Source organism: Caloenas nicobarica, chromosome 19, assembly GCF_036013445.1.
Source record: "Caloenas nicobarica isolate bCalNic1 chromosome 19, bCalNic1.hap1, whole genome shotgun sequence".
NCBI lineage: Eukaryota > Metazoa > Chordata > Aves > Columbiformes > Columbidae > Caloenas > Caloenas nicobarica.
In genome coordinates, this window is record NC_088263.1 from 4,203,635 (window position 1) to 4,226,539 (window position 22,905).

Sequence of the window (22,905 nt, forward strand, 5' to 3'; positions counted from 1 at the left end):
GAAGACACCAACAGCCTCCATGCTCCAGCCTCCTTTCAGGCAGTTGCAGAGATGAGAAGGTCTCCCCTCAGCCTCCTGTTCTCCAGGCTGAATCCCCCAGGTCCCTGAACCGCTCCTCATTCCACACCACATGACGCCGCGCTCAGCAATAAAAGCTGAAGGAAGACGCAGGAAGGGGAGGATGTTTGGAGTGATGGCATCTGGTGTGACAGGGCCTGGCTGAACACCTGCCTGCCACGGGAAGCAGTGAATGAATCCTTTGTTTCGCTTTGCTTGCGCATGTGGCTTTTACTTTACCTGTTAAACTCTCTTTATCTTAACCCACGAGTTTTATTGCTTTTACCTTTCCAATTCTCTCCCCCATCCCCCTGGGAAGAGTGAGCGAGTGGCTGCATGGGGCTGAGTTACTGACTGGGGTTAAACCACGATAGAAATGGACCCAGAAAGACAAATTTTTCAATAGACGACGCAAAATCAACCCACAGGCAGGACCAGGCAGGGGGACGGGCAGCGGCTGCTCCCGCTGCAGCACCGACTGAGCGGAGAAAGGGCACAGACCAACCTGAAATTGAACAGAATAAAAGCAGAAAATATAAAGAAAACATGTTTCTGTTTCCTCTTTTTTTTTTTTTTTTCATTTAACTCTTCCTGACAGAAACAGCCCCACATGGAGGGGGGAGCCTGGCCGACCCTGGAGCTCCCCGTGCAGGCAGCTCCCTGCTCCTGGGACCGGCCTGCGGGCCCCGTGCCCACCTGTCCCGATCCGAATCTGGAATATTGTGTCCAGTTGTGGGCCCCTCAGTTCAGGAAGGACAGGGAACTGCTGGAGAGAGTCCAGCGCAGCCATGAAGATGCTGAAGGGAGTGGAGCATCTCCCGTGTGAGGAAAGGCTGAGGAGCTGGGGCTCTGGAGCTGGAGAAGAGGAGACTGAGGGGTGACCTCATTAATGTTTATAAATATATAAAGGGTGGGTGTCAGGAGGATGGAGCCAGGCTCTTCTGGGTGACAACCAGTGATAGGACAAGGGGCAATGGGTACAAACTGGAACGCAGGAGGTTCCACTTAAATATGAGAAGAAACTTGTTCCCGGTGAGGGTGCCAGAGCCTGGCCCAGGCTGCCCAGGGAGGTTGTGGAGTCTCCTTCTCTGCAGACATTCCAACCCGCCTGGACACCTTCCTGTGTAACCTCATCTGGATGTTCCTGCTCCGGCGGGGGAATTGCACTGGATGAGCTTTCGAGGTCCCTTCCCACGCCTGCCATGCTGTGATCCTGTGATCCTCCCGCTCCCGGGCTCCTCCCGGGACTCCATTTCCCAGCAGGCTCCGCGCGCCCGGCGCACACGTCACGCCGGCGGCGCGGTGCATGCCGGGGAGCGGCGCGCGGCCCGGGAGCGGCGGGCAGGTAAGAGAACCGCGGGGCCCGCGGCGGCGGCGCCCCCTGCAGGCGGGGCGGGGGCGGCGGCGGGCGGGATCCCCCTCACAGCTCCGGGAGCGGGCCGGGGCGGGAGAGGCGGCCGGGCCGGGCCGGGCAGCGCCAACCGGGCAGCCCCACCCGGACCCCCGCCGGGCCGCGCCTCTGTGTGAAGGGCGATGAGAGACCCCCCTGCGGCCGCGCTGGGGTGGGGCCGCCCCGCCGAGCCCGCTCAGGCCGCGGCCTTGCCCAGGCACCTGCTCGGGGGGAGGCGGGAGGGAGCTCGTCCTGCGGTTAAACCGGCGGTTTGTACCGAACCGAGCGCCCTGTCAGCCCGTGCAGCCGTTAAAGCCGCATTGGAACAGGCTGCCCAGGGCAGTGGCGGAGCCACCATCCCTGGAGGGGTTGGACAGACGGAGATGAGGTTCTCAGGGCCAGGGGTGGGTTAATTAATGGTTGGACTCGATCTTGAGGGGCTTTTCCAACCAAAACGCTTCTATGATTCTATGTGTCTCCCTCCTGGGAGCCCGGGCTCTGTTAACGGCATCAAACCACCCCGGGGAGTGGGAGACGCTGCAAGCGTCTGTTTTGAGCAAAAAAACCCCAAATCCCCGCGTTGTCCTGCTCGGGCTGGAGCCGCCCAGGCAATATTGTCATAAATGCCACGGGAAGAGGTCACAACGTGGATTGTGCAGCTTTAACCTGTTATTTAAACTCCTTAATGGCACAAGCGATGAATTACTAGTTAAACTAGTTGTCCCGCCACGCATCCTAACTAAAAACTACAGAGTGGGAAGAGAAGCCACGGCAGGATGTTTTTTTCAATATAAGGAAACCAAACTCACGTAATTTACAGAGTTTTTCAGCTTGACCCACAGCTGAGGCTCCAACACCCCGTTCTGCACCAGAGGAGCTGCCCCACAGGCACCGACACGCCAGAACAACTCGCTGTTAAGGAAACTTCCACGGCGGCGCAGGCGAGTGCAAGATCAAGATAAAAGCGCGACAGTAAAAATAATTTCACATTACTCAGGCACACACTGGTATTCCAATAAAAGGGGGTTATGTAGGAAAAGAACGCCATAAAAATCATCTTTCTAAAACCCAAACCTAACAAAACTAAACAAAATCCCCTCTGCTGTTGTTCTTTAATGAAAATAGTTGTTTTAAAAGTAGCTTTTTATGTAACTCTCAGTATCTGGTGTCTATGCTGCTCCTTCAGCCTTCCCTAAGCATGTCTTTTGACATCATTCTAAGGAAAGTAAGAATAATGGATCTGGTATCCTGTGTTTCATTTTTAAAAATCGTTTTAAAATACAGATTTTTCATCCCTCAGAGGAAGGTTTCTGATCTGCATGGCAGTGCCCAGGCTTCTGCTCCCCCAGCTGAGCTCTGTGCTAAGGACAAAAGGGACACGTGTTCAGTGCCAGCGGCAGGAGTGCCCCTGCTCCTCGGGTGCCACCATGGAGCCACGGATCAGATCCCAGCTTGGTACTTGGAGATTCTGCTACGCGACTCAATCCCTTCCTGAAATGTGGGCTTTAAAAGACTGTGAACTGAAGCTGATAAATGAAATTTTTTTTTTTTTTCTTCTCTGTATGAACATAAAGAACTTTTCTTCATTGCAGTTGTCTTCTTCCACTTGAGCAAATGCTAAACTGAAATACAGTGAACCTTTCTGCCTGAAACGCTCCTGAGGATGAAGCAGCAAACGCAGCGGGGAAGCGAGAGCGCCGCGTGCATGCAGCCATTATTCAGAAGAAGCTGTCTGCTCACATCCCTTCGCGACCATCTCTTCATTTTAAAGACTAACGACTTCCTTCTCCTCCTCTCCCCCTAGAAGAAATGTTTTCTTCCCCATTTCTTTTAACGGCTAAGCAATGCAATAGCAAAGGTATTGAAACCCAGTCTACTGAATAATAACTTAATGATGTGAAGCCTGTGCTGTTCCTTTTGAATGGATGGCTGCTTTAGCAAGAGAGCTGCTGGGATCTGCTCCCTGCTGCGAGGGATGGCAGGACGGAGAAACCTGGATTGAAGCTGAACGGCAACCAGAGCAGTATAAAACTGAACCAGAATACAAGAACGAGGTCAACGCTGCAAGCTTGTGAAATAAGGAGAGATTATATGCAACGAAGCTAAGTTCAAGAACTAATAGTGAACACTTGTAGTAGATAATAACGAATGTTTGGAGTTGTCTGCTAACTCCATTATTGCTAAGACCTGCTAGAACACTACTGCGTCAAGCTGGGTTTAATTTGCATGCTGAAGCATGATGCAGCATGGCAGAGGTTAATGAATACACTGGCGTAAAAATCTTTGCTGTGTGTTTTCAGTATGTACAGTCATTCCCAGAGCGAGAGAAAGCTGAGACATCATTCCTTCTAGTTGCACTTTCTGGCAAATGGATGAAACCTTGAAAATTTATTTTGGCTACCTAGAAAAGCAGAGTAAAACAACCACATTTATTTTGTTCGTATCTGATGTCACATCTGAATGCAGGTCTCCAGAGGTGATATATTAATGTCCTAAAGCGCTGCACCATCTGGTTCCTCTTTCGATGTGCTACATTTTGAATGCTTGGTTTAATCTCCCTGGGTTTCAGTAAATTATGTAAACTCGGAGGCTTGGCAGCGGGAGATGGGCACCATGAGGAGATGATTCAGTCATCAATATCTATTGGGCTTCCTTATTGCTGCCATTACACTTCTTTCAGTTCTACTTATATATTTTGCAAGTGAATAATTCATCGCACTAGGAGCGGCAAGTTAGTTTTGGAATTTGCCCACTCTAAGATTAGCTATGACTAATCTATCCTTCCCAAACGTGGAAAAGCTAACTGGGCTTCTTTTTCCCATGGCTGGGTGATAAATCAGAAATAAATTGCATGTATATGTAACTGCTGGTGATGACATAAATCACATTTCCTCTTATCTTTCTGGACAGAATCGGAGCACCTTGGAATAGATGCAAGTACAAGACGCCGCACCAGCTAAAGCTGCCCTGGAAAGCCATGGCTGCCGCCCCTCATCTCAACTCAGATGCGCTCCGAGAGGTCCTGGAGTGCCCCATCTGCATGGAGTCCTTCACCGAGGAGCACCTGAGACCCAAACTCTTACACTGCGGGCACACCATCTGCAAACAGTGCTTGGAGAAACTCCTGGCAAACAGCATTAACGGGATACGCTGCCCCTTCTGCAGCAAAATCACGCGGATCACGAGTTTAGCTCAGCTGACTGACAACCTTACTGTGCTGAAGATCATAGACACCACCGGACTGGGGGAAGTGGTGGGTCTGCTCATGTGCAAGGTCTGTGGGAGAAGGTTGCCAAGACACTTTTGCAAGAGCTGTAGCTTGGTTTTGTGTGAACCGTGCAAGGAGACATCACACATGCCCCAAGGGCATAGAGTCATTGCTATCAAAGAGGCTGCTGAAGAGCGTAGGAGGGAATTTGGGACAAGGCTTGCCAGACTTCGGGAGCTCATGGGTGATCTGCAGAAAAGAAAAGCATCTCTGGAGGGTGTTTCGAGAGACCTACAATCTAGATACAAAGCAGTTCTGCAAGATTACAGCAAAGAAGAGCGCAAGATCCAGGAAGAACTGGCCAGGTCACGCAAGTTCTTCACCACCTCTTTGTCTGATGTGGAGAAGGTAAATAATCAGGTAATGGAGGAGCAAGCTTATCTGCTGAACTTAGCAGAAGTGCAGATAATGTCTCGCTGTGACTATTTCCTTGCCAAAATAAAGCAGGGAGATATAGCTCTCTTGGAGGAGGCAGCAGATGAGGAAGAACCAGAACTGACCAACAGTCTCCCAAGGGAGCTGACTCTTCAAGAGGTTGAACTCCTCAAGGTGAGCCACGTGGGACCACTGCAGATCGGGCAGGTGGTGAAGAAACCCCGGACTGTTAACATGGAGGAATCACTTGTGGAAACCGCAGCATCCTCATCGGCATCATTTCGGGAGCCCGACTTGGTGCAAGAAGAGCCCAGCTGCACACCCAGCTCCTCACCAGCCAAGCCAAGGATGCCCGAAGCAGCCACAAGCATCCAGCAGTGTCACTTCATCAAGAAGATGGGCTCCAAGGGCAGCCTGCCAGGGATGTTTAACCTCCCCGTCAGCTTGCACGTCACCCTGCAAGGAGAGGTGCTTGTGGCAGACCGAGGCAATTTCCGAATCCAGGTTTTTACCCGCAAGGGCTTTTTGAAGGAGATCCGCCGGAGCCCTAGCGGAATCGATAGCTTTGTACTGAGTTTCCTCGGGGCAGACTTGCCCAATTTGACTCCCCTTTCTGTCACCATGAACTGCCACGGCCTGATAGGTGTGACGGACAGCTACGATAACTCCGTCAAGGTCTACACCATGGATGGCCATTGCGTGGCCTGTCACCGGAGCCAGCTCAGCAAGCCCTGGGGCATCACAGCTCTGCCTTCGGGGCAGTTCGTAGTGACCGACGTGGAAGGGGGGAAACTCTGGTGTTTCACAGTGGACCGCGGTGTGGGGGTAGTAAAGTACAGTTGCTTATGTAGCGCCGTGCGCCCAAAGTTTGTCACCTGCGATGCTGAAGGGACCATTTACTTTACCCAAGGGCTGGGGCTCAACCTGGAAAACCGGCAGTACGAACACCACCTGGAAGGAGGATTTTCAATCGGCTCCGTCGGCCCCGATGGGCAGCTAGGACGCCAGATCAGCCACTTCTTCTCCGAGAATGAGGATTTCAGGTGCATCGCTGGGATGTGTGTTGATGCCAGGGGAGACCTCATTGTTGCCGACAGCAGCCGGAAAGAAATCCTGCATTTTCCTAAAGGAGGCGGCTATAACATCCTAATCCGGGAAGGACTCGTCTGTCCCGTCGGTATCGCCATTACTCCCAAAGGGCAGCTGCTGGTGCTGGACTGCTGGGATCATTGCATTAAGATCTACAGTTACCATCTGAGAAGATATTCTACCCCTTAAAGGCACGTTTCTAAGCAAAACCTCTTTTGGCAGCAGAGATTCTTCCAGCCTTGATGCAATCTGATGGGAACCGGTGTCAAGCAAGAGTTCAAGAAGATTGTGCCATAACTGAAGGGGGTTTGGCATAGAGGCCATCATGTTTTGTGTTTAGAAACAAAATAGCTTACATGGTTGTGGTCTGCTTTATCTTCTTTTTTTATATAAAAACAGTACAATAAAAAAGAACAAGCACAAGGGAAAGGATCCATCCTTCTGGAATATTGGTTCCTTGCTCAATGACTGGTCATAAACTTCTCACCTTCTTTTGCCACATCTCTGACACTTCCAGCTTCAACCACTGTATCTTTGTGCCATAAACACTGACTGACTGCTCTAATCGCCTTCCCTTAGAGGACCAGAGAGGCAAAATCCTCTTCTCGCTGTGGTACTTGCAAGGAACTGGGTAGCAGTTGTCTGGGCAACTACTAGAGAAAGCAATTTCTGATTGCAGCACTGCATAAACCGAAATAGCCCTCTCAGACTGCAGGGAGACAGAGCTTTACTTTCAAACTGACGAGGGAGGGTTTTCTCTCTCTGCTTTTCTGGTATTCAGGAGATCGTCCTTTGTCATGCCATTTGTGAACCGTGTCTGTTCAATGTGAAGTGAGTCCTGTGCAATCATGGGAGACGGAGCTGAGCCAGAAAAGTGCCCTCTGATGGCAACAGGGTTTTTATGACTACTAAGAGTTGTGCTAGGTAGAAAGGGGTAAAAAGGGAGGGGGCTGGAGGAAAAAAAAAATGGGAAATCTACAGTTGATATTTGCTGTTGTTTTGTTATTAAATGTATCCTGGAAACTGTCTTTGGAAGGTATGTCTGGTATCTAAAGGTTCATAGGGGAGGAAGGAAGGGCTGGGAGAATAAGACTGGGAAATTATAGTAAATGAGATTAAATGCAACGTATTGTCTGTTCACCTGCACTTCACTGTTCTGCATTCCAGGCCATTACATTTAGCGAGAGTTTCCACCCATCTGCACTTTGGATATTTAGGCAACTCACGGCTGAGATGGAGGGAAAACCATTTCGCCTTTATTTTTTTAATACTTGGAAACATGTCCATTGGTGCATTGCCTTTTTTCCCTTGCACAGCAAAACACTACATTCTTCAGATTATTTTTTTTTTACGGCACCAGCAGGCACTGGAGTTCATGTTCATCGCGGCTTTGGGCCAAATGAAGCACAAAACTGCAGCTGTGTGAACCGAGGCCCCCACAGTGCTACTCTCCTGGCTGATAAATGTGTACCTCAGTGTGGTGCTGCTCGCCTAGAATCGTTTATTGAAGGAAAGATGCATTTAAATAGGGCACAGTGGTAGCATGTTAATCTGCCACAGATAATAGTTAGACCGCAGTGCGTTTATTTGTTGCTATCAACAACGTAGTTGAAAATTTGGGGGCACAACAGACAATATAAAAACTGATTTTATAGCGGGTGCCGTGCTACAGCAAATTGTTTGCTCCTTGTGCTACAACATGTATGCAACAGGTGATTTTGTTTTTTAAGCTCCCATATACTTTCCCCTATTGAAACGGCAAAGTATAACAGGCTTCAGAGCCGCTGCTGCTCCACCCGGTTGTTTGGGAGTTACAGGGTTTGCATAAGCACTGGGAGCAGATTTTGCTGGGATTTTGTGGGGTTTTTCTTTGTTTGCTTTAGTGTTTTTGTTTGGGTTTGTTTGGTTCATTTGGTTTTCTGTTTGTTTTGTTTGGAGGGGGTTTGTTTCATTTTTTGTTTGTTTGGGTTTTGTTTGGTTTGTTAGTTTTGTTTATTTATTTGTTTGTTTCTCTCCTTGGTCAGCTCAGGCAAAGCACCGAAGAGCACACAAACACCCAGCTGATGGAGGTGCCCCCTGTCTGGGGCAACTTGTTATTTCTCTTGCTAAAATTCTCTGGAAAAAGCCTGGGGAGAAGGAGCAGGGGCTGAGACACTGACACGGGTGATGGTCCAAGGAACTGCCCCCCTTCCCTCCTCAGCTGCTCCCCGGCTTTGCCAAGGCTGCCAAATTGCACAGAATGATTTACATTCTCTGCTGCTCTTGTTTGGGTGGGAGGGGGCAGTCGCCCGAGGTATGTAGGAGTAATATGGGGAGCTGATCTCATCCTGCATGTATGTTTTTGGGAGATGATGACTATTACTGGGCCCTTCTGCAGTTAATTACATTGTAACTCAAGGCGTTTTTTCCAGTATTGCAGTAATGACAGTTCCTCTCCTACTGATCTCTTTTAAACATTTCTCCTCTTTCTAAGAACTGCTCCAAGCAGGAAGCTACCGTGGACCTGAATAATTGAAGCAATATTATCTATGATAATATGTACCTCTTTCATTTTCTGTTCCAATGGATTTTTTTTTTTTTTGGCAATAAACATCACACTGCTAGCAATAACATTTCCTGGAGTGCTTGAAGGGACAGAAAAGCTGGTCTGGTAAACTGAGCAGTTCGTTACCCAGCCCGTTCCTGGTCACACAGTTCAAACAAAGCGTCCGTCATGTTTCTCACTCAGAGATCCAAGAAAAACAACATTACCCTGCGATGCACTGGTGGGCCAGGACACTGCAATCGGCGCCTGGGGGTGTATGTCGCCTGCGGCTCTTCTTCTAGCCTGGGGTTTTAGGTAGAAAATGGAAAAAAAACCCCACTGTCCCTCACCCAGGGCTTGCAGGTCCCCTGACAGAACTCGACAGCGACTACAAGATGATTTTGCAGAGCTGTATTTCTTGCCGTGGTGCCCCCACGCAATGTTGTGATCGTCTGCCAAGCGAGATGAAATGGGGTAATTAAGGATTGCGATGAAATAGTTTGGCTTCTGCTCTCTACCTGGAAGAAGAGCTTGTCTGGTTATACGTATGTGTTTGGTTTTTAAAGATTGTGTAATAAAGGAAAAATTGATCCAATTAAAAGCACATTGCAAACAGCTCATTTTCTTATTAAAAACACTTCATCTCCTCCCTTTGGTGGCAGATTTTTTTCTACACCCAGTGGGGATTTGACTTGGGAACATGATGGCTACGAGACCCCTTTTATGCCGTCAGGTTGCAGAGGATAAATCTGATTTCCTTGGCAGGTCTCCTGTAACTTTACCTGACACTCCCCCACCCACCTCATAAACAAATACTAGAGTTTCATGCCTTAATTCACACTGATAGTCCCACAAGGGCAGTATCTTACTTTTCACCTGATGTTTTAAAGGTCTGGTCCAAATCCCCTGGCACCAAGCGCTCGGTAACAGATCCAAGATGCTGGTTTATCAAACATACACCATCCTTGCAGAACAACTGCCGTGCCAGTCCTGTTAGACTTACCTTGATGCTTTATATGAAGTTATAATTTCTTAGAACAGCAGCAACTAAGCCACAAACATTTGTTCTGGGCAGCAACCGACAGCTGGGCTTTCCAAAGGGATGAGGGGCAGAGACTGTTCCTTAATCAAAGGGCTACAAAAGTAAAAATAAAGCCAGATGCTTCGAGTCTTTTCTATTGTATAGCTTAAGTGATTTTTCTGGGTCATTACTCAATGCAAGGATTTAAAGTTATTTCATTTTGCACAACTAATTACTCTACTTGCCTGGCAATTTTGGATTACAATGAGCAGTGCGTAAGGTCATTTAGCGGAGTGAGTCACAGCACGTACTTTCGTCTAAACTAAATTTCACGGCAACCAGCTAGATTGTTTTTTCCTCCTCCGAACAAAATGTCAAAAGCTGAGGTTTTGAAACATATAAAGACATAAACTGCAAGTAGTAGGAGTGTTACAGAGGTAGTGGAGTGGTTGTTTATAGGAATGGATCTCAAGGACAGGGAAATTCTATATGTTCTACTTCTGACCGAGCAGGTCTAAGGGAAAGCCATTATTTCCTCTAACAGATGCAAAGCTTGCCTTACAACTTTCTCAATGCACCTGATTGTGCCTGGGAAACGAAAACTAAGCGTTCCTGTGGACTAGTTCAAACTTAATTGTGTTACGGCAGTACCAGACCTGCATGGAGATGAAGGGGACCTTGAGAGGACAGAGGGGACCCGCGGACCCTGCTCAGAAGAACGTGGACTGCTGTTTTAGCAGAACTCAAGGCTGTGTGCTTGAAGTGGCTTCTATTTTATGAAGATATTTGTCTAAACTGTTATGTTCACAAGAAAGCATGAAAATTGTAACCTCTTAAAGATAAATAGAACCACCAACATATGGTCTGAGAGGAGATAAGCCAATATTGGAGGGGCTGGTGGGCAGAAAGGCTTAGGGAGTGTGACAGGACCTGCCTCTATCTGTTACTGAGAGGAACATCTGTCACATCTGTAGCAGCCACCTTCAAAGCTCAGCTTGCTGAGTGCCCAACACGGCCAGGTCACCTCTAGCCAAGGAAACTCTACCTAGAGATCACAGGACATGCAAGAAAAACAAACGTTTCACTCACTGCAGACGCAAAGCAGCCCTGAAACACAACACTTGGGTACTGAAACCCTCAGAATCTCTTCCACCCTTGTCCATCAGCATCCTTCCCACTGCCCAGCCGTGCATCTCCCAGCTCCTGGGTGGGAAGGGAGAGGAGCCCCCATGAGCTCTGTGCTCCCCCGCAGCTCCACGCCACCAGCACACCGCTTCTTTTTCCAGCTTTTCCCAGTTGGAGAAGAGAAATCTCCCACGCTGAGGCTCAGCTCGTCTGCACCGTGCGAAGGAAGAGTTGTCACTCAAAGGCTTGACAAGATGAGACCCTCCGCATTACTGCTGATAACAGCTTCATTTTCTCTAAGTGCCGGAGCACTTACAGACATTTGTTCTGCATTTTGTGTATCGCAGTGGGAACGAGGCAAGCTAGAACAGCTCGTGGGGAAATCCCACCGGGGCTGTCAGGTTTTGCTATCAGAGCAGCTCTTCTCTTTCCCTAACCAAGCTCTCCTCCTCCTCATCCAGCCAGACTGAGGGGCCACAAAGGAAAAAACCCTTGCTAAACCTCAGCTAAAACCTTGCTAAAGGTTTATCAGACACCTGAAGTGGTCGCCGACACGTGGATTTGCTGGATGGAGGTATCACTCTCCTTCCTCCTGTACATTTTGTGAGCATCTTTGCATTGGCTTGACCCCCAGCCTCTACTTTCAGTTTTATTGCTGAGCATGGCATTCTAGAATCGTAGAATGGCTTTGGCTAGAAAACAACTTTAAGATTGAGTCCAACCGTTAACCTAACACCACCAAGGCCGTTGCTAAACCATGCTGTTAAGCACCTGATCTACACGTCTGTTCAACCCCTCCAGGAATGGTGACTCCACCACTGCCCTGGGCAGACTGTTCCAATGCCCGACAGCCCTTTCCATGAAGAAATCGTTCCCAATATCCAACCTAAACCTCCAATGATGCAACTTGAGGCCGTTTCCTCTTGTCCTATCGCTTGTTACTTGGAAGAAGAGACCAACACCCCCCTGGCTCCAACCTCTTTTCAGGTAGTTGTAGAGAGCAAGCACACACCCGATTTACTTCCAGGAGGAAGGGGAACGTTTTGCATTTCAACAACCACAGCATCCTGCAAACACCCATCCCGGCAGGGCGGTGGGTCTGGGTAGTGAGAAGGCACCAACTTTTTGCTGTCCCTGGTAAAAAACAGATCGCTTTCTCCTCTGTTTGGCTGAAGGAAGCATTCTGCAGGCACCAACCCACATCACGGCATTTGGGCTGCTCCAGCTGCTGGAAGGAGCCCGGCTGCCAGCGGCGCCGTCTCTCCTTCGAGACTGTGTTTTCAGTTAGGGCTGGACGCGCAGATTGTGCGCTGTATTGGCGGAGGCCTCCTCCTAAGGCTTGCCGATTGATTTATGAAGTTGATTAAAAATATTAAAATAATTTTGTGTGGTGCTGCAAACACACCGCAATGTGCATTTTTATCATACTTGGTGATGTTCCAATTAGCTCCAGACTCTCCTCTCCCCCTCCTCTTCTGACCTGCTTTGCTCGCTAACAAATTACAGTTGTCCTGGCCTCACTTTTGTATTTATTAGAGATGATGCATATGTGTGCCCTTGGAGCAGCTCGGAAACGGGCTGGCTTGCAGCGGGGAGCCCGGCGGACCCGAGCTTTTTCCGAGTGGAGAAGACATCCAGAACTGTCTAGCTGGGGCTATTTATTCCAGTCCTCCTTAAGTCACTGGCAAAACAAGAGTAAATCAGCAGAGAAGCTAGGAATAAAATCTGTCTACCATAAACAGCAAGGTCTTTCTCTTACCTAACTGGGGAGAGAGCCCTGAGTCTTCCGTGACACCTTCTCTGTCCATAGAGCCGATCTCCCCTAGTATCGGCAAGAGGCCTGAACATCCTCAGTGTCCTACCAACATCATTTTTTGGCCATCAGAGACACTTGTCCTCTCTGCAGAACCAACAGTCCTGACATTCAACCTCACACCAGCTACCAAAGCCACAGACGAAGCCACACGCAAAGAATGAGGTTGGAACCAGCAGCCGGTACCCAAACACTGCGCGGTCAGAAATTAACACTTATGTCCAGGCATCACATGCAAAATCTACAGAGAAACCCTGAGGTCCCACACGTGCTTTGTTGCTTCACAGGGTGGTGGGGAAGGATGCAAGGATGCTCCCAGCAGACTGGCGATGTCCCCACACACCGGGGATGCTCCCAGCACACCGGGGATGTCCCAGCACACTGGGGATGCTCCCAGCACACCAGGGATGTCCCAGCATACCGGGGATGCTCCCAGCACACCGGGGATGTCCCAGCACACCGGGGATGTCCCAGCACACCAGGGATGTCCCAGCACACCAGGGATGTCCCAGCATACCGGGGATGCTCCCAGCACACCAGGGATGTCCCAGCACACCGGGGATGTCCCTGCCAGGGGTGGGCACAGCTCCAGGGGCGCAGGTGGGAGCCAGGGGGGAGCGAGGGAGCCCGCCTTGGCCAGCTGCATACCATGGACTAAAAAGGAAATTATTTTGTCAGCAAGGCACTGCTCGCTTCAGGCCCTGTGCCACCGCGAGGCTTCACGGTTAAGCCCCAGGAACCACTGCTGACCACGTCCCCTGTCTGCTCCCCACCCAGGGACTTCAGGGAGCACGCCAGAATGATTAATAATATTACAAGTACATAAACAACACACCTCCACCATGCTTTCTCTTGCTAAACAGGGGCATTGCTATGGCAAACTTCATTTATCACAGTTTAAAACCCAAACAAATGAGTACAGGGTGTTATAAATACATTTACAAGACAAGCTGTGCTGGGAAGACAGAGCAAAAAAATGAGCAGAAAGCGATGGAGGCAACAGGAGCTTGCGCAGAACAAGGCCGCTCTTGGCAGCACCCGTGGGGCAGGACGCAAGTGCCTTTATGACCTTCATTACCATCAGCCCTATGACGGGCCCTGTGAAACAGCACAGATGTTTTTCAACAGAAAAATATCAGACCTGGGGAATATCCCCAGCTCCCTGGAGGAGAGAGATGAATTGGCAAATGGAAGGCTACAGCGATAAGGGAGTTTTTATAAACATAACCTAATTGTATTACTTCAAAGTCCTGAAGTTTATTGCCCTGTTTAATGATGTGTCGCGTTATTTATGGTGTAGCACAATGAGTCTGCTATTGATTTAATACACTTCCTTAAAGACTGTCATTGTCACAAGCAATAAAACGAAGCCATTCTGAGACAGTGTCACATCTCCATCACGTGACCCCAAGCACCACCACAGTGGGGCCGGGGGCAAATGGGGACGTGGGTCCCCGGGGATGGATGGAGCCAGAGTGGCCACTGAAGGGCAGGAGTGGGCAGGATGGGTTCATCGGGCTCAGGGATGCTGCCCGTGGGCATGTGGCACCATCTCCTGCTGCTGGGCACTTCATTTGGTACAAGTCATAGAATCATAGACTCATTTTGGTTGGAAGAGACCTTCAAGGTCATCGAGTCCAACCATTAACCCAGCCCTGGCACTGTCCCGTGTCCCTGAGAACCTCATGTCCGTCTGTCCAACCCCTCCAGGGAGGGTGACTCCAGCACTGCCCTGGGCAGCCTGTTCCAATGCCCCACAGCCCTTTGGGGAAGAAGTTGTTCCCCAGATCCAACCTCAACCTCCCCTGGCGCAACTTGAGGCCGTTTCCTCTCATCCTATCGCTTGTTCCTTGGGCGAAGAGACCAACACCCTCCATGCTACCAAGTCTCCTCTCTGCGCCCACGAACCACTGATGGTGTGTGCACAGGGAAGAGGAGGTGATGGATGGAAAACAGCACCAACGACAACTGACATTTGTGGCACTGCCCGTCTCCGCCGCTCTCCTCACCTTTCTGGTACTGGAGCCAGAGCTGCTGCTGGACTTTCTTGCTGGGGAAGTGGATGGTGCAGCTGAACTCGGAGCCGTACAGGGCCTCCGCGATGTAGTGCGAGCCGAACTGCTGGATGAAGGAGAGCAGCTCCTCCCGGCTGCTGTCCTTGCTCAGGATCTTCAGGATGTTTGCGAAGCCTGCGGGAGGGAGGCAGGGGGTTTGCCGGTGGCCCAGGCAGGGCTGCCAGCTACAGCCGGGAGAAGGGGAGCCAGCAGGTCCCCTGCTCAAGGCAGACAAGTCCCTGCAGAGGTGCAAAGTGCAGCTCCTCCTCTCTTGCATACGTGATCCTTTGGAATCCACAACCTGCTACGGACCTGGGCTGTGGCTCTGGCATCCTTTTGTGATTCTTCTCCTTTCTCAAATCATTTTACAGGGATGTGCATGTGAACACAGAGACACACAACACCCTCCGGCCAGCTCCAGCCTGTTTTCCAGGCTGCTGGGACATCAACACTCTCCCCAAAGGATGTGCTTGGCCTTTGCTCTGCAGTAACCACAACCAGAGATGTTCTCCTGGTGTCATTACAGGTGGCACTGCAGACCATCTCCAGTGTAAATACCTTGCACAACCAATAACTATTTTTAGGAAAGCTGGAGATGCACGGGGCTGGGCTGACGGCAGCTCTGGGGGCGTACAAGGTTTGGGACATCTCTTGAGCATCACCCGTGGGACAAGGACACAGACCCTCACTGCTCTACGAAGGTGAAATATCAAGGAGGCTTTGGTGACTTCACAGTGCCTTGGCATCATTTAGAGCTGGCCGATAGTGCTTTGGTTCAGTGGCGGAACTGAAAACATACTGCAAGAAAATACATCACAACTGTCTCCAAAATGAGGTTGTCTGGCTGGTTGGTTGTTTGGTTTATTGAAGGAGAAAGTTGGTTTAATAAAAAAGCTAGAATTCATTTTGAGCTGAACCCAAATATTTTGTTCAGCTCTGAGCAGGTTATTTCATTCTGGGGCTGTGCAGCCTGTCTGCGCTAGATGTTTGGGTTTTTTTTCTTTCCACATTTAAAAACAGGTTGATTTTTAGATAAAAAATGCTGTTTTGAAATGAAAAGGCAAAACGTTTCAGGTCGTAACAAAATGTTTCAGCATTTCTGAAACAAAATGTGTAGCTATAAAAACATGGAAGTGAAATGTTTTGACGTTTCCAGGATCTTCCCGCCCGCCCCTTCTTCATCTGCGACTCTCTGCTTTATATGACCCACATTTACAAGCACTTTGGGTCCTTTGGAAACCACATTTTTCAAGAATTTACTCTTTGTTGTACATGAACATATACACAGCCACCCCCACACGAATCCTCCCCGCAGTGTTGCTTATTAACTTAGAATCACAGAATCACAGAACCGCAGAATAGTTTGGGTTGAAGGGCCCTCCCCAGCTCCCCCAGTGCCTCCCCTGCCATGAGCAGGGACATCTGCACCAGCTCAGGTTGCTCAGAGCCCCGTCCAGCCTGGCCTGGGGTGTCTCCAGGGATGGTTCAGCCACCACCTCTCTGGCCAACCTGGGCCAGGCTCTCACCACCCTCAGGGCCAACAATTCCTTCCTCATGTCCAGCCTGAATCTCTCCTCCTTTAGTTTAAAACCATCACCCCTTGTCCTATCACAACAGGCCCTGCTAAAAAGTCTGTCCCCATCTTTCTTAAAGGCCCAAATTTTAGCTTGACCCTGGCTCTGGCCCCAGCTCTTGGTTTGTGTGACTGAGCTGCACAAACTCCCTGCCTCAGTTTCCCCCTTGTAAAAAGGAGATAAATCTCTCTGCTTGCCTCTGCCACAGCGCTGGGAGCACGAGTTACTGCCCGAGCAGAGCCTGGAGGTGGGAAATGCTGGTGAGATGCTCGGTACAACTGCGCCTTGGGGCAGATGACCACCACCCACCCACGCAGACATGCATCTCCCCGCTGCTAGAAACCCTCACCTGCAGAGAGGGTGATGGAGCTGAGCTTCACCCTGTAGAGGTTGCTCCTGACCCGCCAGTGCTGCACCATGGGGTAGCCCATCGCCTCGTCGTACTTGATGTCTCCTGCAAAGGAAGGGCCGGTGCTCAGCCCCCACCGACCCAGCTGCTAACGCTCTCATCGAGCGCTGGCTTTGCTGTGCCCTGCAGGGGTGAGAAATGGGAGGGGGGCAGGGACGGTGCCACCTCTGGTGGTCACGCCGTGGGGTCCCAAAGCTGCTGGCAGGGCCAGCGTTGCGGTGGCAGCGGCTACCGGGAGCTTGTGGGGATGGAGACACTGGGGTGGACTCACACAGCCCATATGTTATTTCTGCCCCAGGTACACTGATGTCCTAAGGTACCCTGATATAACAGGGGTGCTGATGCCCCAACGTACCCCAAGATAATGGGGATGCTGATGGCCCAAGGTACCACGAGATAATGGGGATGCTGATGGCCCAAGGCACCCCAAGATAACGGGGATGTCGATGCCCTAAGGTACCCTGAGATAACAGGGATGCCGATGCCCCAAAGGACCCTGAGATAATAGGGATGCTGATGCCCCAAAGGACCCTGAGATAATAGGGGTGCTGATGCCCCAAAGGACCCTGAGATAATAGGGGTGCTGATGCGCCTCGGACCACAGGATCCTGGGTGGAAGAAGGGATGCTCGCTCCTGTGCTTGCCCCCAGCCGGGGCTGACCCCGGGTGCAGCTCGTACCGGTGAGCAGCCGGAGGTCGGGAAGGGGCTCGGAGAGGACACCGCGGCACTGCTCCTCCACGGGCAGCGGGATCACCATGAGGCCATCGGCCAGCTGGGGGAAGTCCTTGATGAAGTTATTCTCCCTGCAAGAGAGAAAAAGACAACTGCAAAGCAACGATGCAGGCTACGGCCGGGCAGGGGGGCTGAGCCGCCCCGGCAGCACGGGGACAGATGGTTTAGGAGGGCAAGGGACATCTCCTGTAGGCAAGAGACCTAACAGGGGATGGACAGGGTTTGCAGCCCCTGCCAACGGCTGCCCCTTGCTGCTCAGCCCTCCAAGATGATGTTTAATGAGCTCCCTGGGGACCACAGCTCCATTAACTCGCCAGCAGCATGGGACCACTCAGCTGGGGGACTTGGTCACTGGTTTTGGCCCAGATTTTCCAATGGTGTCACTGAAGAGGGGGCAAACAGCGGTGAGGAGAGAGGAACGGCTGCTACACCCCAAAACTGCCCCTTTCCACCGCCCGCAGCATCTTCCCAGTACGAGACTGTGACCAAGCACCAGATCAAGCCCCGCTGGGGCTTCCCATCCCGGGCAGCAGCATCACCCCACAGCTTTACTCGTGGGTGACTGGCTCTGCAAAAGGAGGAAAAGGTACATTTATACACAGACAGCAACAAAAAAAAAGTCATTGCATGTAGCTCATGGTACAATTTTACCACATATGCTGGATCTTTTCTAACCTTGGCAGGTATAACATTGTATAATAGGCCTCTAATGATTTGTTTCTAGAACAACGATACCAAGGAAATTATTTGAAATGGTGAACAGACAGGTCTCTAGGAGACAAGCCTCCCCCAGCAAACCAAACGCCTTGCGTCTGTGCAAAGGAAACAAGAGGGGGGATTTTAAATATTGATCTTACAGCCAAAATATAGGCCATGAGGCTCTGCATTCTCTGGGTGCGGAGACAAAAGGGCAGTGGAGCAGAAAAATGGGAGGTTCCTGCAAAATCAGGTCAGCCCCAGGAGCTGGGGGGAGGCTCCGGCTGGCAGCGCCTGTCCCAGCTGCATCTTTCTGAACAGATTTTCCTTTAAACAGCTGCTGGGTTCATCCCTCTTCCCCAGTTTTACCCTTGGCAGCTCATCCATGGGAGGGATGCTACATCACCCCATGATCATCTCTCAAGTGGGGACACCTTGGCCATCTCCAAGGGTCCCATTGCAGTGAGACACCGGGCTGGAGGAGCATGTCCCTGGGACCCTCTCCCTCCTCCAGCATCAGATACAGCCGATGCCACAGCCCCGGGCAACCAGCCTGGGGATGCTCCTGGCCCCGAGACGCGTGAGGAGCAGCAGGACAAGCAGCCAAAGGAGGGGACACACAAGTGGGGCCGAGCGTGGCTGCCTTCACGCTGCACCCCCGTCTCAAAGCCGCTGGCACCTGATTGTGCCTCAGGAGCTTCACTGTAGGTGCTGCTGGAGAAAAAGTGGTTGGTTTGTCTGAGGGGAAAAGCCTCTTGCTCACATGTGTGCTCGCAAATCTCCTCCTGCTCGCAGCGTGCGGGATGCCCACGGCAGAGCGGTGCTTTGCTGTTGGGAGCCCTGCGCTGGCTCAGCGATGCAAACAGGGGAACGGCAACTATTGCCGAAGCCACAAGCTGTGTGGGCGGTGGGAAGCAGGGGCTGCAAAATTAGACGAGGCGGCAGGGAACACGGGAAGGAAGGTGTCGGTGTCTCTGCTGCTCTGTCTCAGCAGAAAAGGGAGAAAAGCGTCAGCGCTACCAAATCCCCAAGTGATGCTGCACTGGGAAAGCTGTGCTGAGCCCATGTGCCACCCCGGGGCACGAGGACTGTCCCCTCCCTGAGGGGTCAGCCCTGCACCCAAGTGTGAGTGCAAGAGCCAGGCGGGTCACGCCAGACCCAGCTCCACATCCCACCTCCCCAGGAACCAGGATGGGATGCCCAGGAGGACAATGGCACTGGCTGGTGGCACCTTCCCAAGTGCTCTCCCCCCGCCCTGCATGAGGGGACAGACCTGGCAGTGCCAGAAGAGCTCAGCCGCGAGGGACAGAAACACGTCGCACGGCAGACACCAGGAGACTGCGTTAACCCAGCACCCTGCACCCATGCATGGGGCAGAGAAGATGCAAAGAAGCAACGTGTCCTCCCACCATGCAAACCTACCTGGACCATCTCACTGACACCTGCCCATGCCATGAGCACACAGACCGGCTGTCCCTGGGCGGCAGGACCGTCCCCCGGGGCTGGTGGCCCTGGCACGTGAGCTACAGAGGGAGAAGGTGGGGGAGACGCACACCAGTGCGAGGGGAACCTGCACTCAGCGGCTGCTGCTCGGAGCCGACGCCTCGAATAAAAGGTATTTACTGAAAAGCCGTGCTCTGCGGTGCCACTTGTTGTAATGCCGTTTGCTTTAACTGCTCGGCAGTCGAAAGGTCGAGGAAAAACAAGGGGCAAGTGCGAGTCAAGGCGTGGGTGCACACGCCGGTGTGCGCCCACAACGTGCTGCTGGAACAGGGGGGAGCAGCGGTACAGGACTCCAGGAGCAGTTTGATGATGTGTTTTTGCTACCAAACCCTTCCTGCATCTCCTCCCTCCCCACCTCCAGCTCCCTTCTCCCCACCGCCCCAAAGCAGGGATGAGCCAAAGCCATGCAGGGGGAAGCCCCCGCTGGGTGCAGGGTCTGGGTATGGTGCAGCCCCCCTGCTGAGCCCCCCCTGCTTCTGGGAGTGCAGGAAGGCAAACCAGGAGGGCAGATGATGGGGCCACCCAAACCCACCTGTGCCAGGCGGCTGCTGCCGGCAGAGGGCTGCCGCTCCTTTCCGCCGTGCCTTATTAATAACCCTGCGGCTCGCAGCGCTGCTGGCTGTAGAGGCACAAAAAAAGAGTTTCTGCCAGGCTTTTGTGCTCTCTGGAAGCTCTGATCAAAGCCGCTGGGCTCTGTGCTAGGGGCAGGGACACAGACAAGCGGGATGTGACAATATCCCTGTGCACGTGCCGCTGCACGTGTCCCCTCCTGGGGCACGGCCAAGCCACCGGGTGTGGGACCATGTGCAGGGTTCACGCCTCGGGGTCCGTGACATTTTCAAGAGGCACGGCGGCACTTTCATGACCTAGTGGTTCCTACCAGTCATGGAGCCAGATTTATTCTGATGGGATCAGGAGGGAGCCCAGCAAATCCGCCTGCTCCCAGCACCTGCTAGACCCACAGCATCCTCCTCCATCTCCTGTTCTGCTCCCCAGTGTCTCCCCACGGAGCAGATGCCCGATGCAGCAGCAGCAACAAGCACGCTCTCTCTCCAACACGGCACACACTGAATCCACTCACTGACTCGCAGAGCTCGCCTGGAAGGGACCTGCACATCCTCCAGCACATTTTGCAGATACTGAGTCATTATACAAGGAGATGCTGTTTCTCCTTTGCAGCCCCAGTCCCCAGTAGCATCCGACCCAGAGTTCATCCCTGCCGTGGGAGGGAGCTGACTTCCAGATAAACAAGTCTTCACGCTGGGAAAGGTCAAACGGCTAAAGGCTTTACTGAGCTCTTGTACTGGCAGGGTGGCCTGGATTAAACTGAGTGCAAAATCCTGGTTTTGATGGACACATGGCGTAACCTTGGCAGAGTCACAAAATCCACTCATTGCCTCGGGTGACAGATAACAGGCAGCAGCTCCCTTGTCCCAAGGTGCTGGTTGGGGTAAAGGCAATTAGTGGCTGCTCAGGTACGAGGAGAAGGGCTCAGGCAGCGTGAGCCTGCTGTGCCGGTGTCCTCCTGTCCTTCTGAAATCCGGTACACGAACTAGAGATGTTTTCGGGGAATCTGACCTTAAACAATACACCCAAGGTCGTGCGATGCAGCCGTGGTGCGGTGCGGCGTAGGGCAGCACTGCTGTGCTCCACAGTGCTGGTAGCATCTCACACAGTCCCCAGAAAGGACCAGCACCCCACAGCATCCCTGAGTGACAGGGGGTTTTGCTGGAGAGCAAATATGAGCAAATCTGAGCATCACCTGCCATGGGGCTTCCTGCCTCCATCCACCACTGACAGCGATGCTCACCCTGCATCGCAGCGACTGGGCAAATATATTCATGAAGGGGTAAAAAAAAGAAAATAAAAAAAATAAAATGACCCTACAAGTGATTAGCTGATGCCCTGAAGCGTGAGATTTAATTACCCTTATCTGAGCCGGCACAGCTACAAATGTTAATCACATTATCATCCAGCGTGCTTATGTTCAGCAAAGTGACTATGTGAGGATTGCACTCTCTGCTATGCAAGTCTGAGAGGATGCCTTTTCTGGCAAGAATAATTTATTAATCTTACTTCTTTCTGTCCCGCAATGACTTGGAGAGATCATGATGGATTTGAGGTTATTTAGTGCCAGCTTTTGACCCAACTTTCCCTCAGAGAAGCTTTCCCGCTGGGGTGGCTGCAAGCTTGCAGGAGTTCAGCCTGCATCTGACACGGGGACATTCAGAAATAGCTGCTTTTTAGCTTGTCGTCACCAAAAAAATTTGATCTAGAGTCACTGGGAGACAGAAAAGAGGGTGTCCTGTTTCCACAGCCACTTTGGAAAAGGTAAGCATGCTGTAAATCTCCCCCCACTTGTCTCTATGACCTCGGGCACTGGTGAATTATAAAGGCTTAATGCAAACGCTCTGAAGCAGCTGTTACTTACTCCAAATTTACTGGTCATTAATTTTAGCGGGGCCCCACTCCTGTATAATGAGGCAGAATAAAAAAAGGAGAGATGGGTCAGGTTTTGCCAGGCCCTGGAGCCCCCTCCCAGCATGGGCACAGCCATCACCCCCACTCCTCCATCATCCGATGCTGTGGATAAGTCCTGTCCCTGCGCTGCCCGTCCCTCCCCAGCATGTCCCACTTCAGCACCAGCAATAAACAGCCCAACAATATTCAATAGCTGCCTTACCTCTCAGTTCAGGGAGAATTAGCATTTAAATTGAGGTGTTTCGGGGAGGTAAATCACGCCAGCGCTGGGGCCGCGGTGCCCCTGGGCGCACACGGTGCTCCTTGGGGCTGGTGTGATGTACCTGCATCCATGGTCCTCAGCATCATCCCTCCGCGTGCCCCACCGAGCCCCAAAACGCTCCGTGGGGTTGGGAGCGACCGGGACCCCCTTCCCGCTCCTCTCTCCTGCGGGGCTGGGGCTCTGCGGTGGCGAAGTCACCGGCTCTGTGACAGGGAGGTGTTGAAAAGGGCACAGCCAGCACCCGCAAAACACCGTGGGCTCCGTCTGGGCGGCTCTTTCATCACGGCACTGGAATACAAATCATGGTGCTGCACCGGCACAGCCACGGTGGCACCGCTTGGGCTCCTCTCCCCTTGTTGTGCCCAGTTTGGGGACACCGAAGCATGGGAGGGGACAGCGAGAGCTGCAGGACCGGGCAGAGGGTGGTGGTGGCTGTCACGAGCGATCACGGCTGGGAGCAGGAGCTGCAAAGCCCGCTAGTGCCTGTGCCCCCAGGCGTGTGGTGCCATGCAGGGACCCCAGCCATGGCAC

The 22,905-nt window shown here is 51.8% G+C and overlaps 2 protein-coding genes across 7 annotated transcripts in view; one reads left to right on the forward strand and one right to left on the reverse strand.

Annotated features, from left to right (window-relative positions):
• Window positions 1-22,905, reverse strand: part of ASTN2 (astrotactin 2) — a 318,934-nt gene that overhangs the window by 100,900 nt on the left and 195,129 nt on the right. Inside the window, exons 14-16 of the mRNA XM_065648278.1 lie at window positions 17,379-17,503; window positions 16,640-16,744; window positions 14,672-14,851 (exon numbers count right to left, since the gene is read on the reverse strand). Coding sequence (XP_065504350.1) covers window positions 14,672-14,851; window positions 16,640-16,744; window positions 17,379-17,503 — 410 coding nt within the window. The remainder of the gene's footprint in view (window positions 1-14,671; window positions 14,852-16,639; window positions 16,745-17,378; window positions 17,504-22,905) is intronic.
• On the forward strand, window positions 1,360-9,273 carry TRIM32 (tripartite motif containing 32). Of its 6 annotated transcripts, XM_065648280.1 has the most exons (5): window positions 1,360-1,402; window positions 2,278-2,388; window positions 2,732-2,945; window positions 3,040-3,702; window positions 4,358-9,273. In XM_065648280.1, exons 4-5 carry the CDS (start codon window positions 3,674-3,676, stop codon window positions 6,366-6,368), a joined length of 2,040 nt encoding a protein of 679 aa, XP_065504352.1. In that variant the 5' UTR covers window positions 1,360-1,402; window positions 2,278-2,388; window positions 2,732-2,945; window positions 3,040-3,673; the 3' UTR covers window positions 6,369-9,273. The 6 variants fall into 6 exon arrangements, with proteins under 6 accessions (XP_065504352.1, XP_065504353.1, XP_065504354.1 ...); XM_065648281.1 differs by having other exon boundaries at window positions 2,732-3,553; XM_065648282.1 differs by having other exon boundaries at window positions 2,732-3,501.

Coding starts and splice junctions, on each gene's coding strand:
- TRIM32 (XM_065648280.1), top strand. CDS start 3,674: ATGCTGAAGCATGATGCAGCATGGCAGAG. Junction 3,703..4,357: donor CATGATGCAGCATGGCAGAG/GTTAATGAATAC, acceptor CTTTCTGGACAG/AATCGGAGCACCTTGGAATA.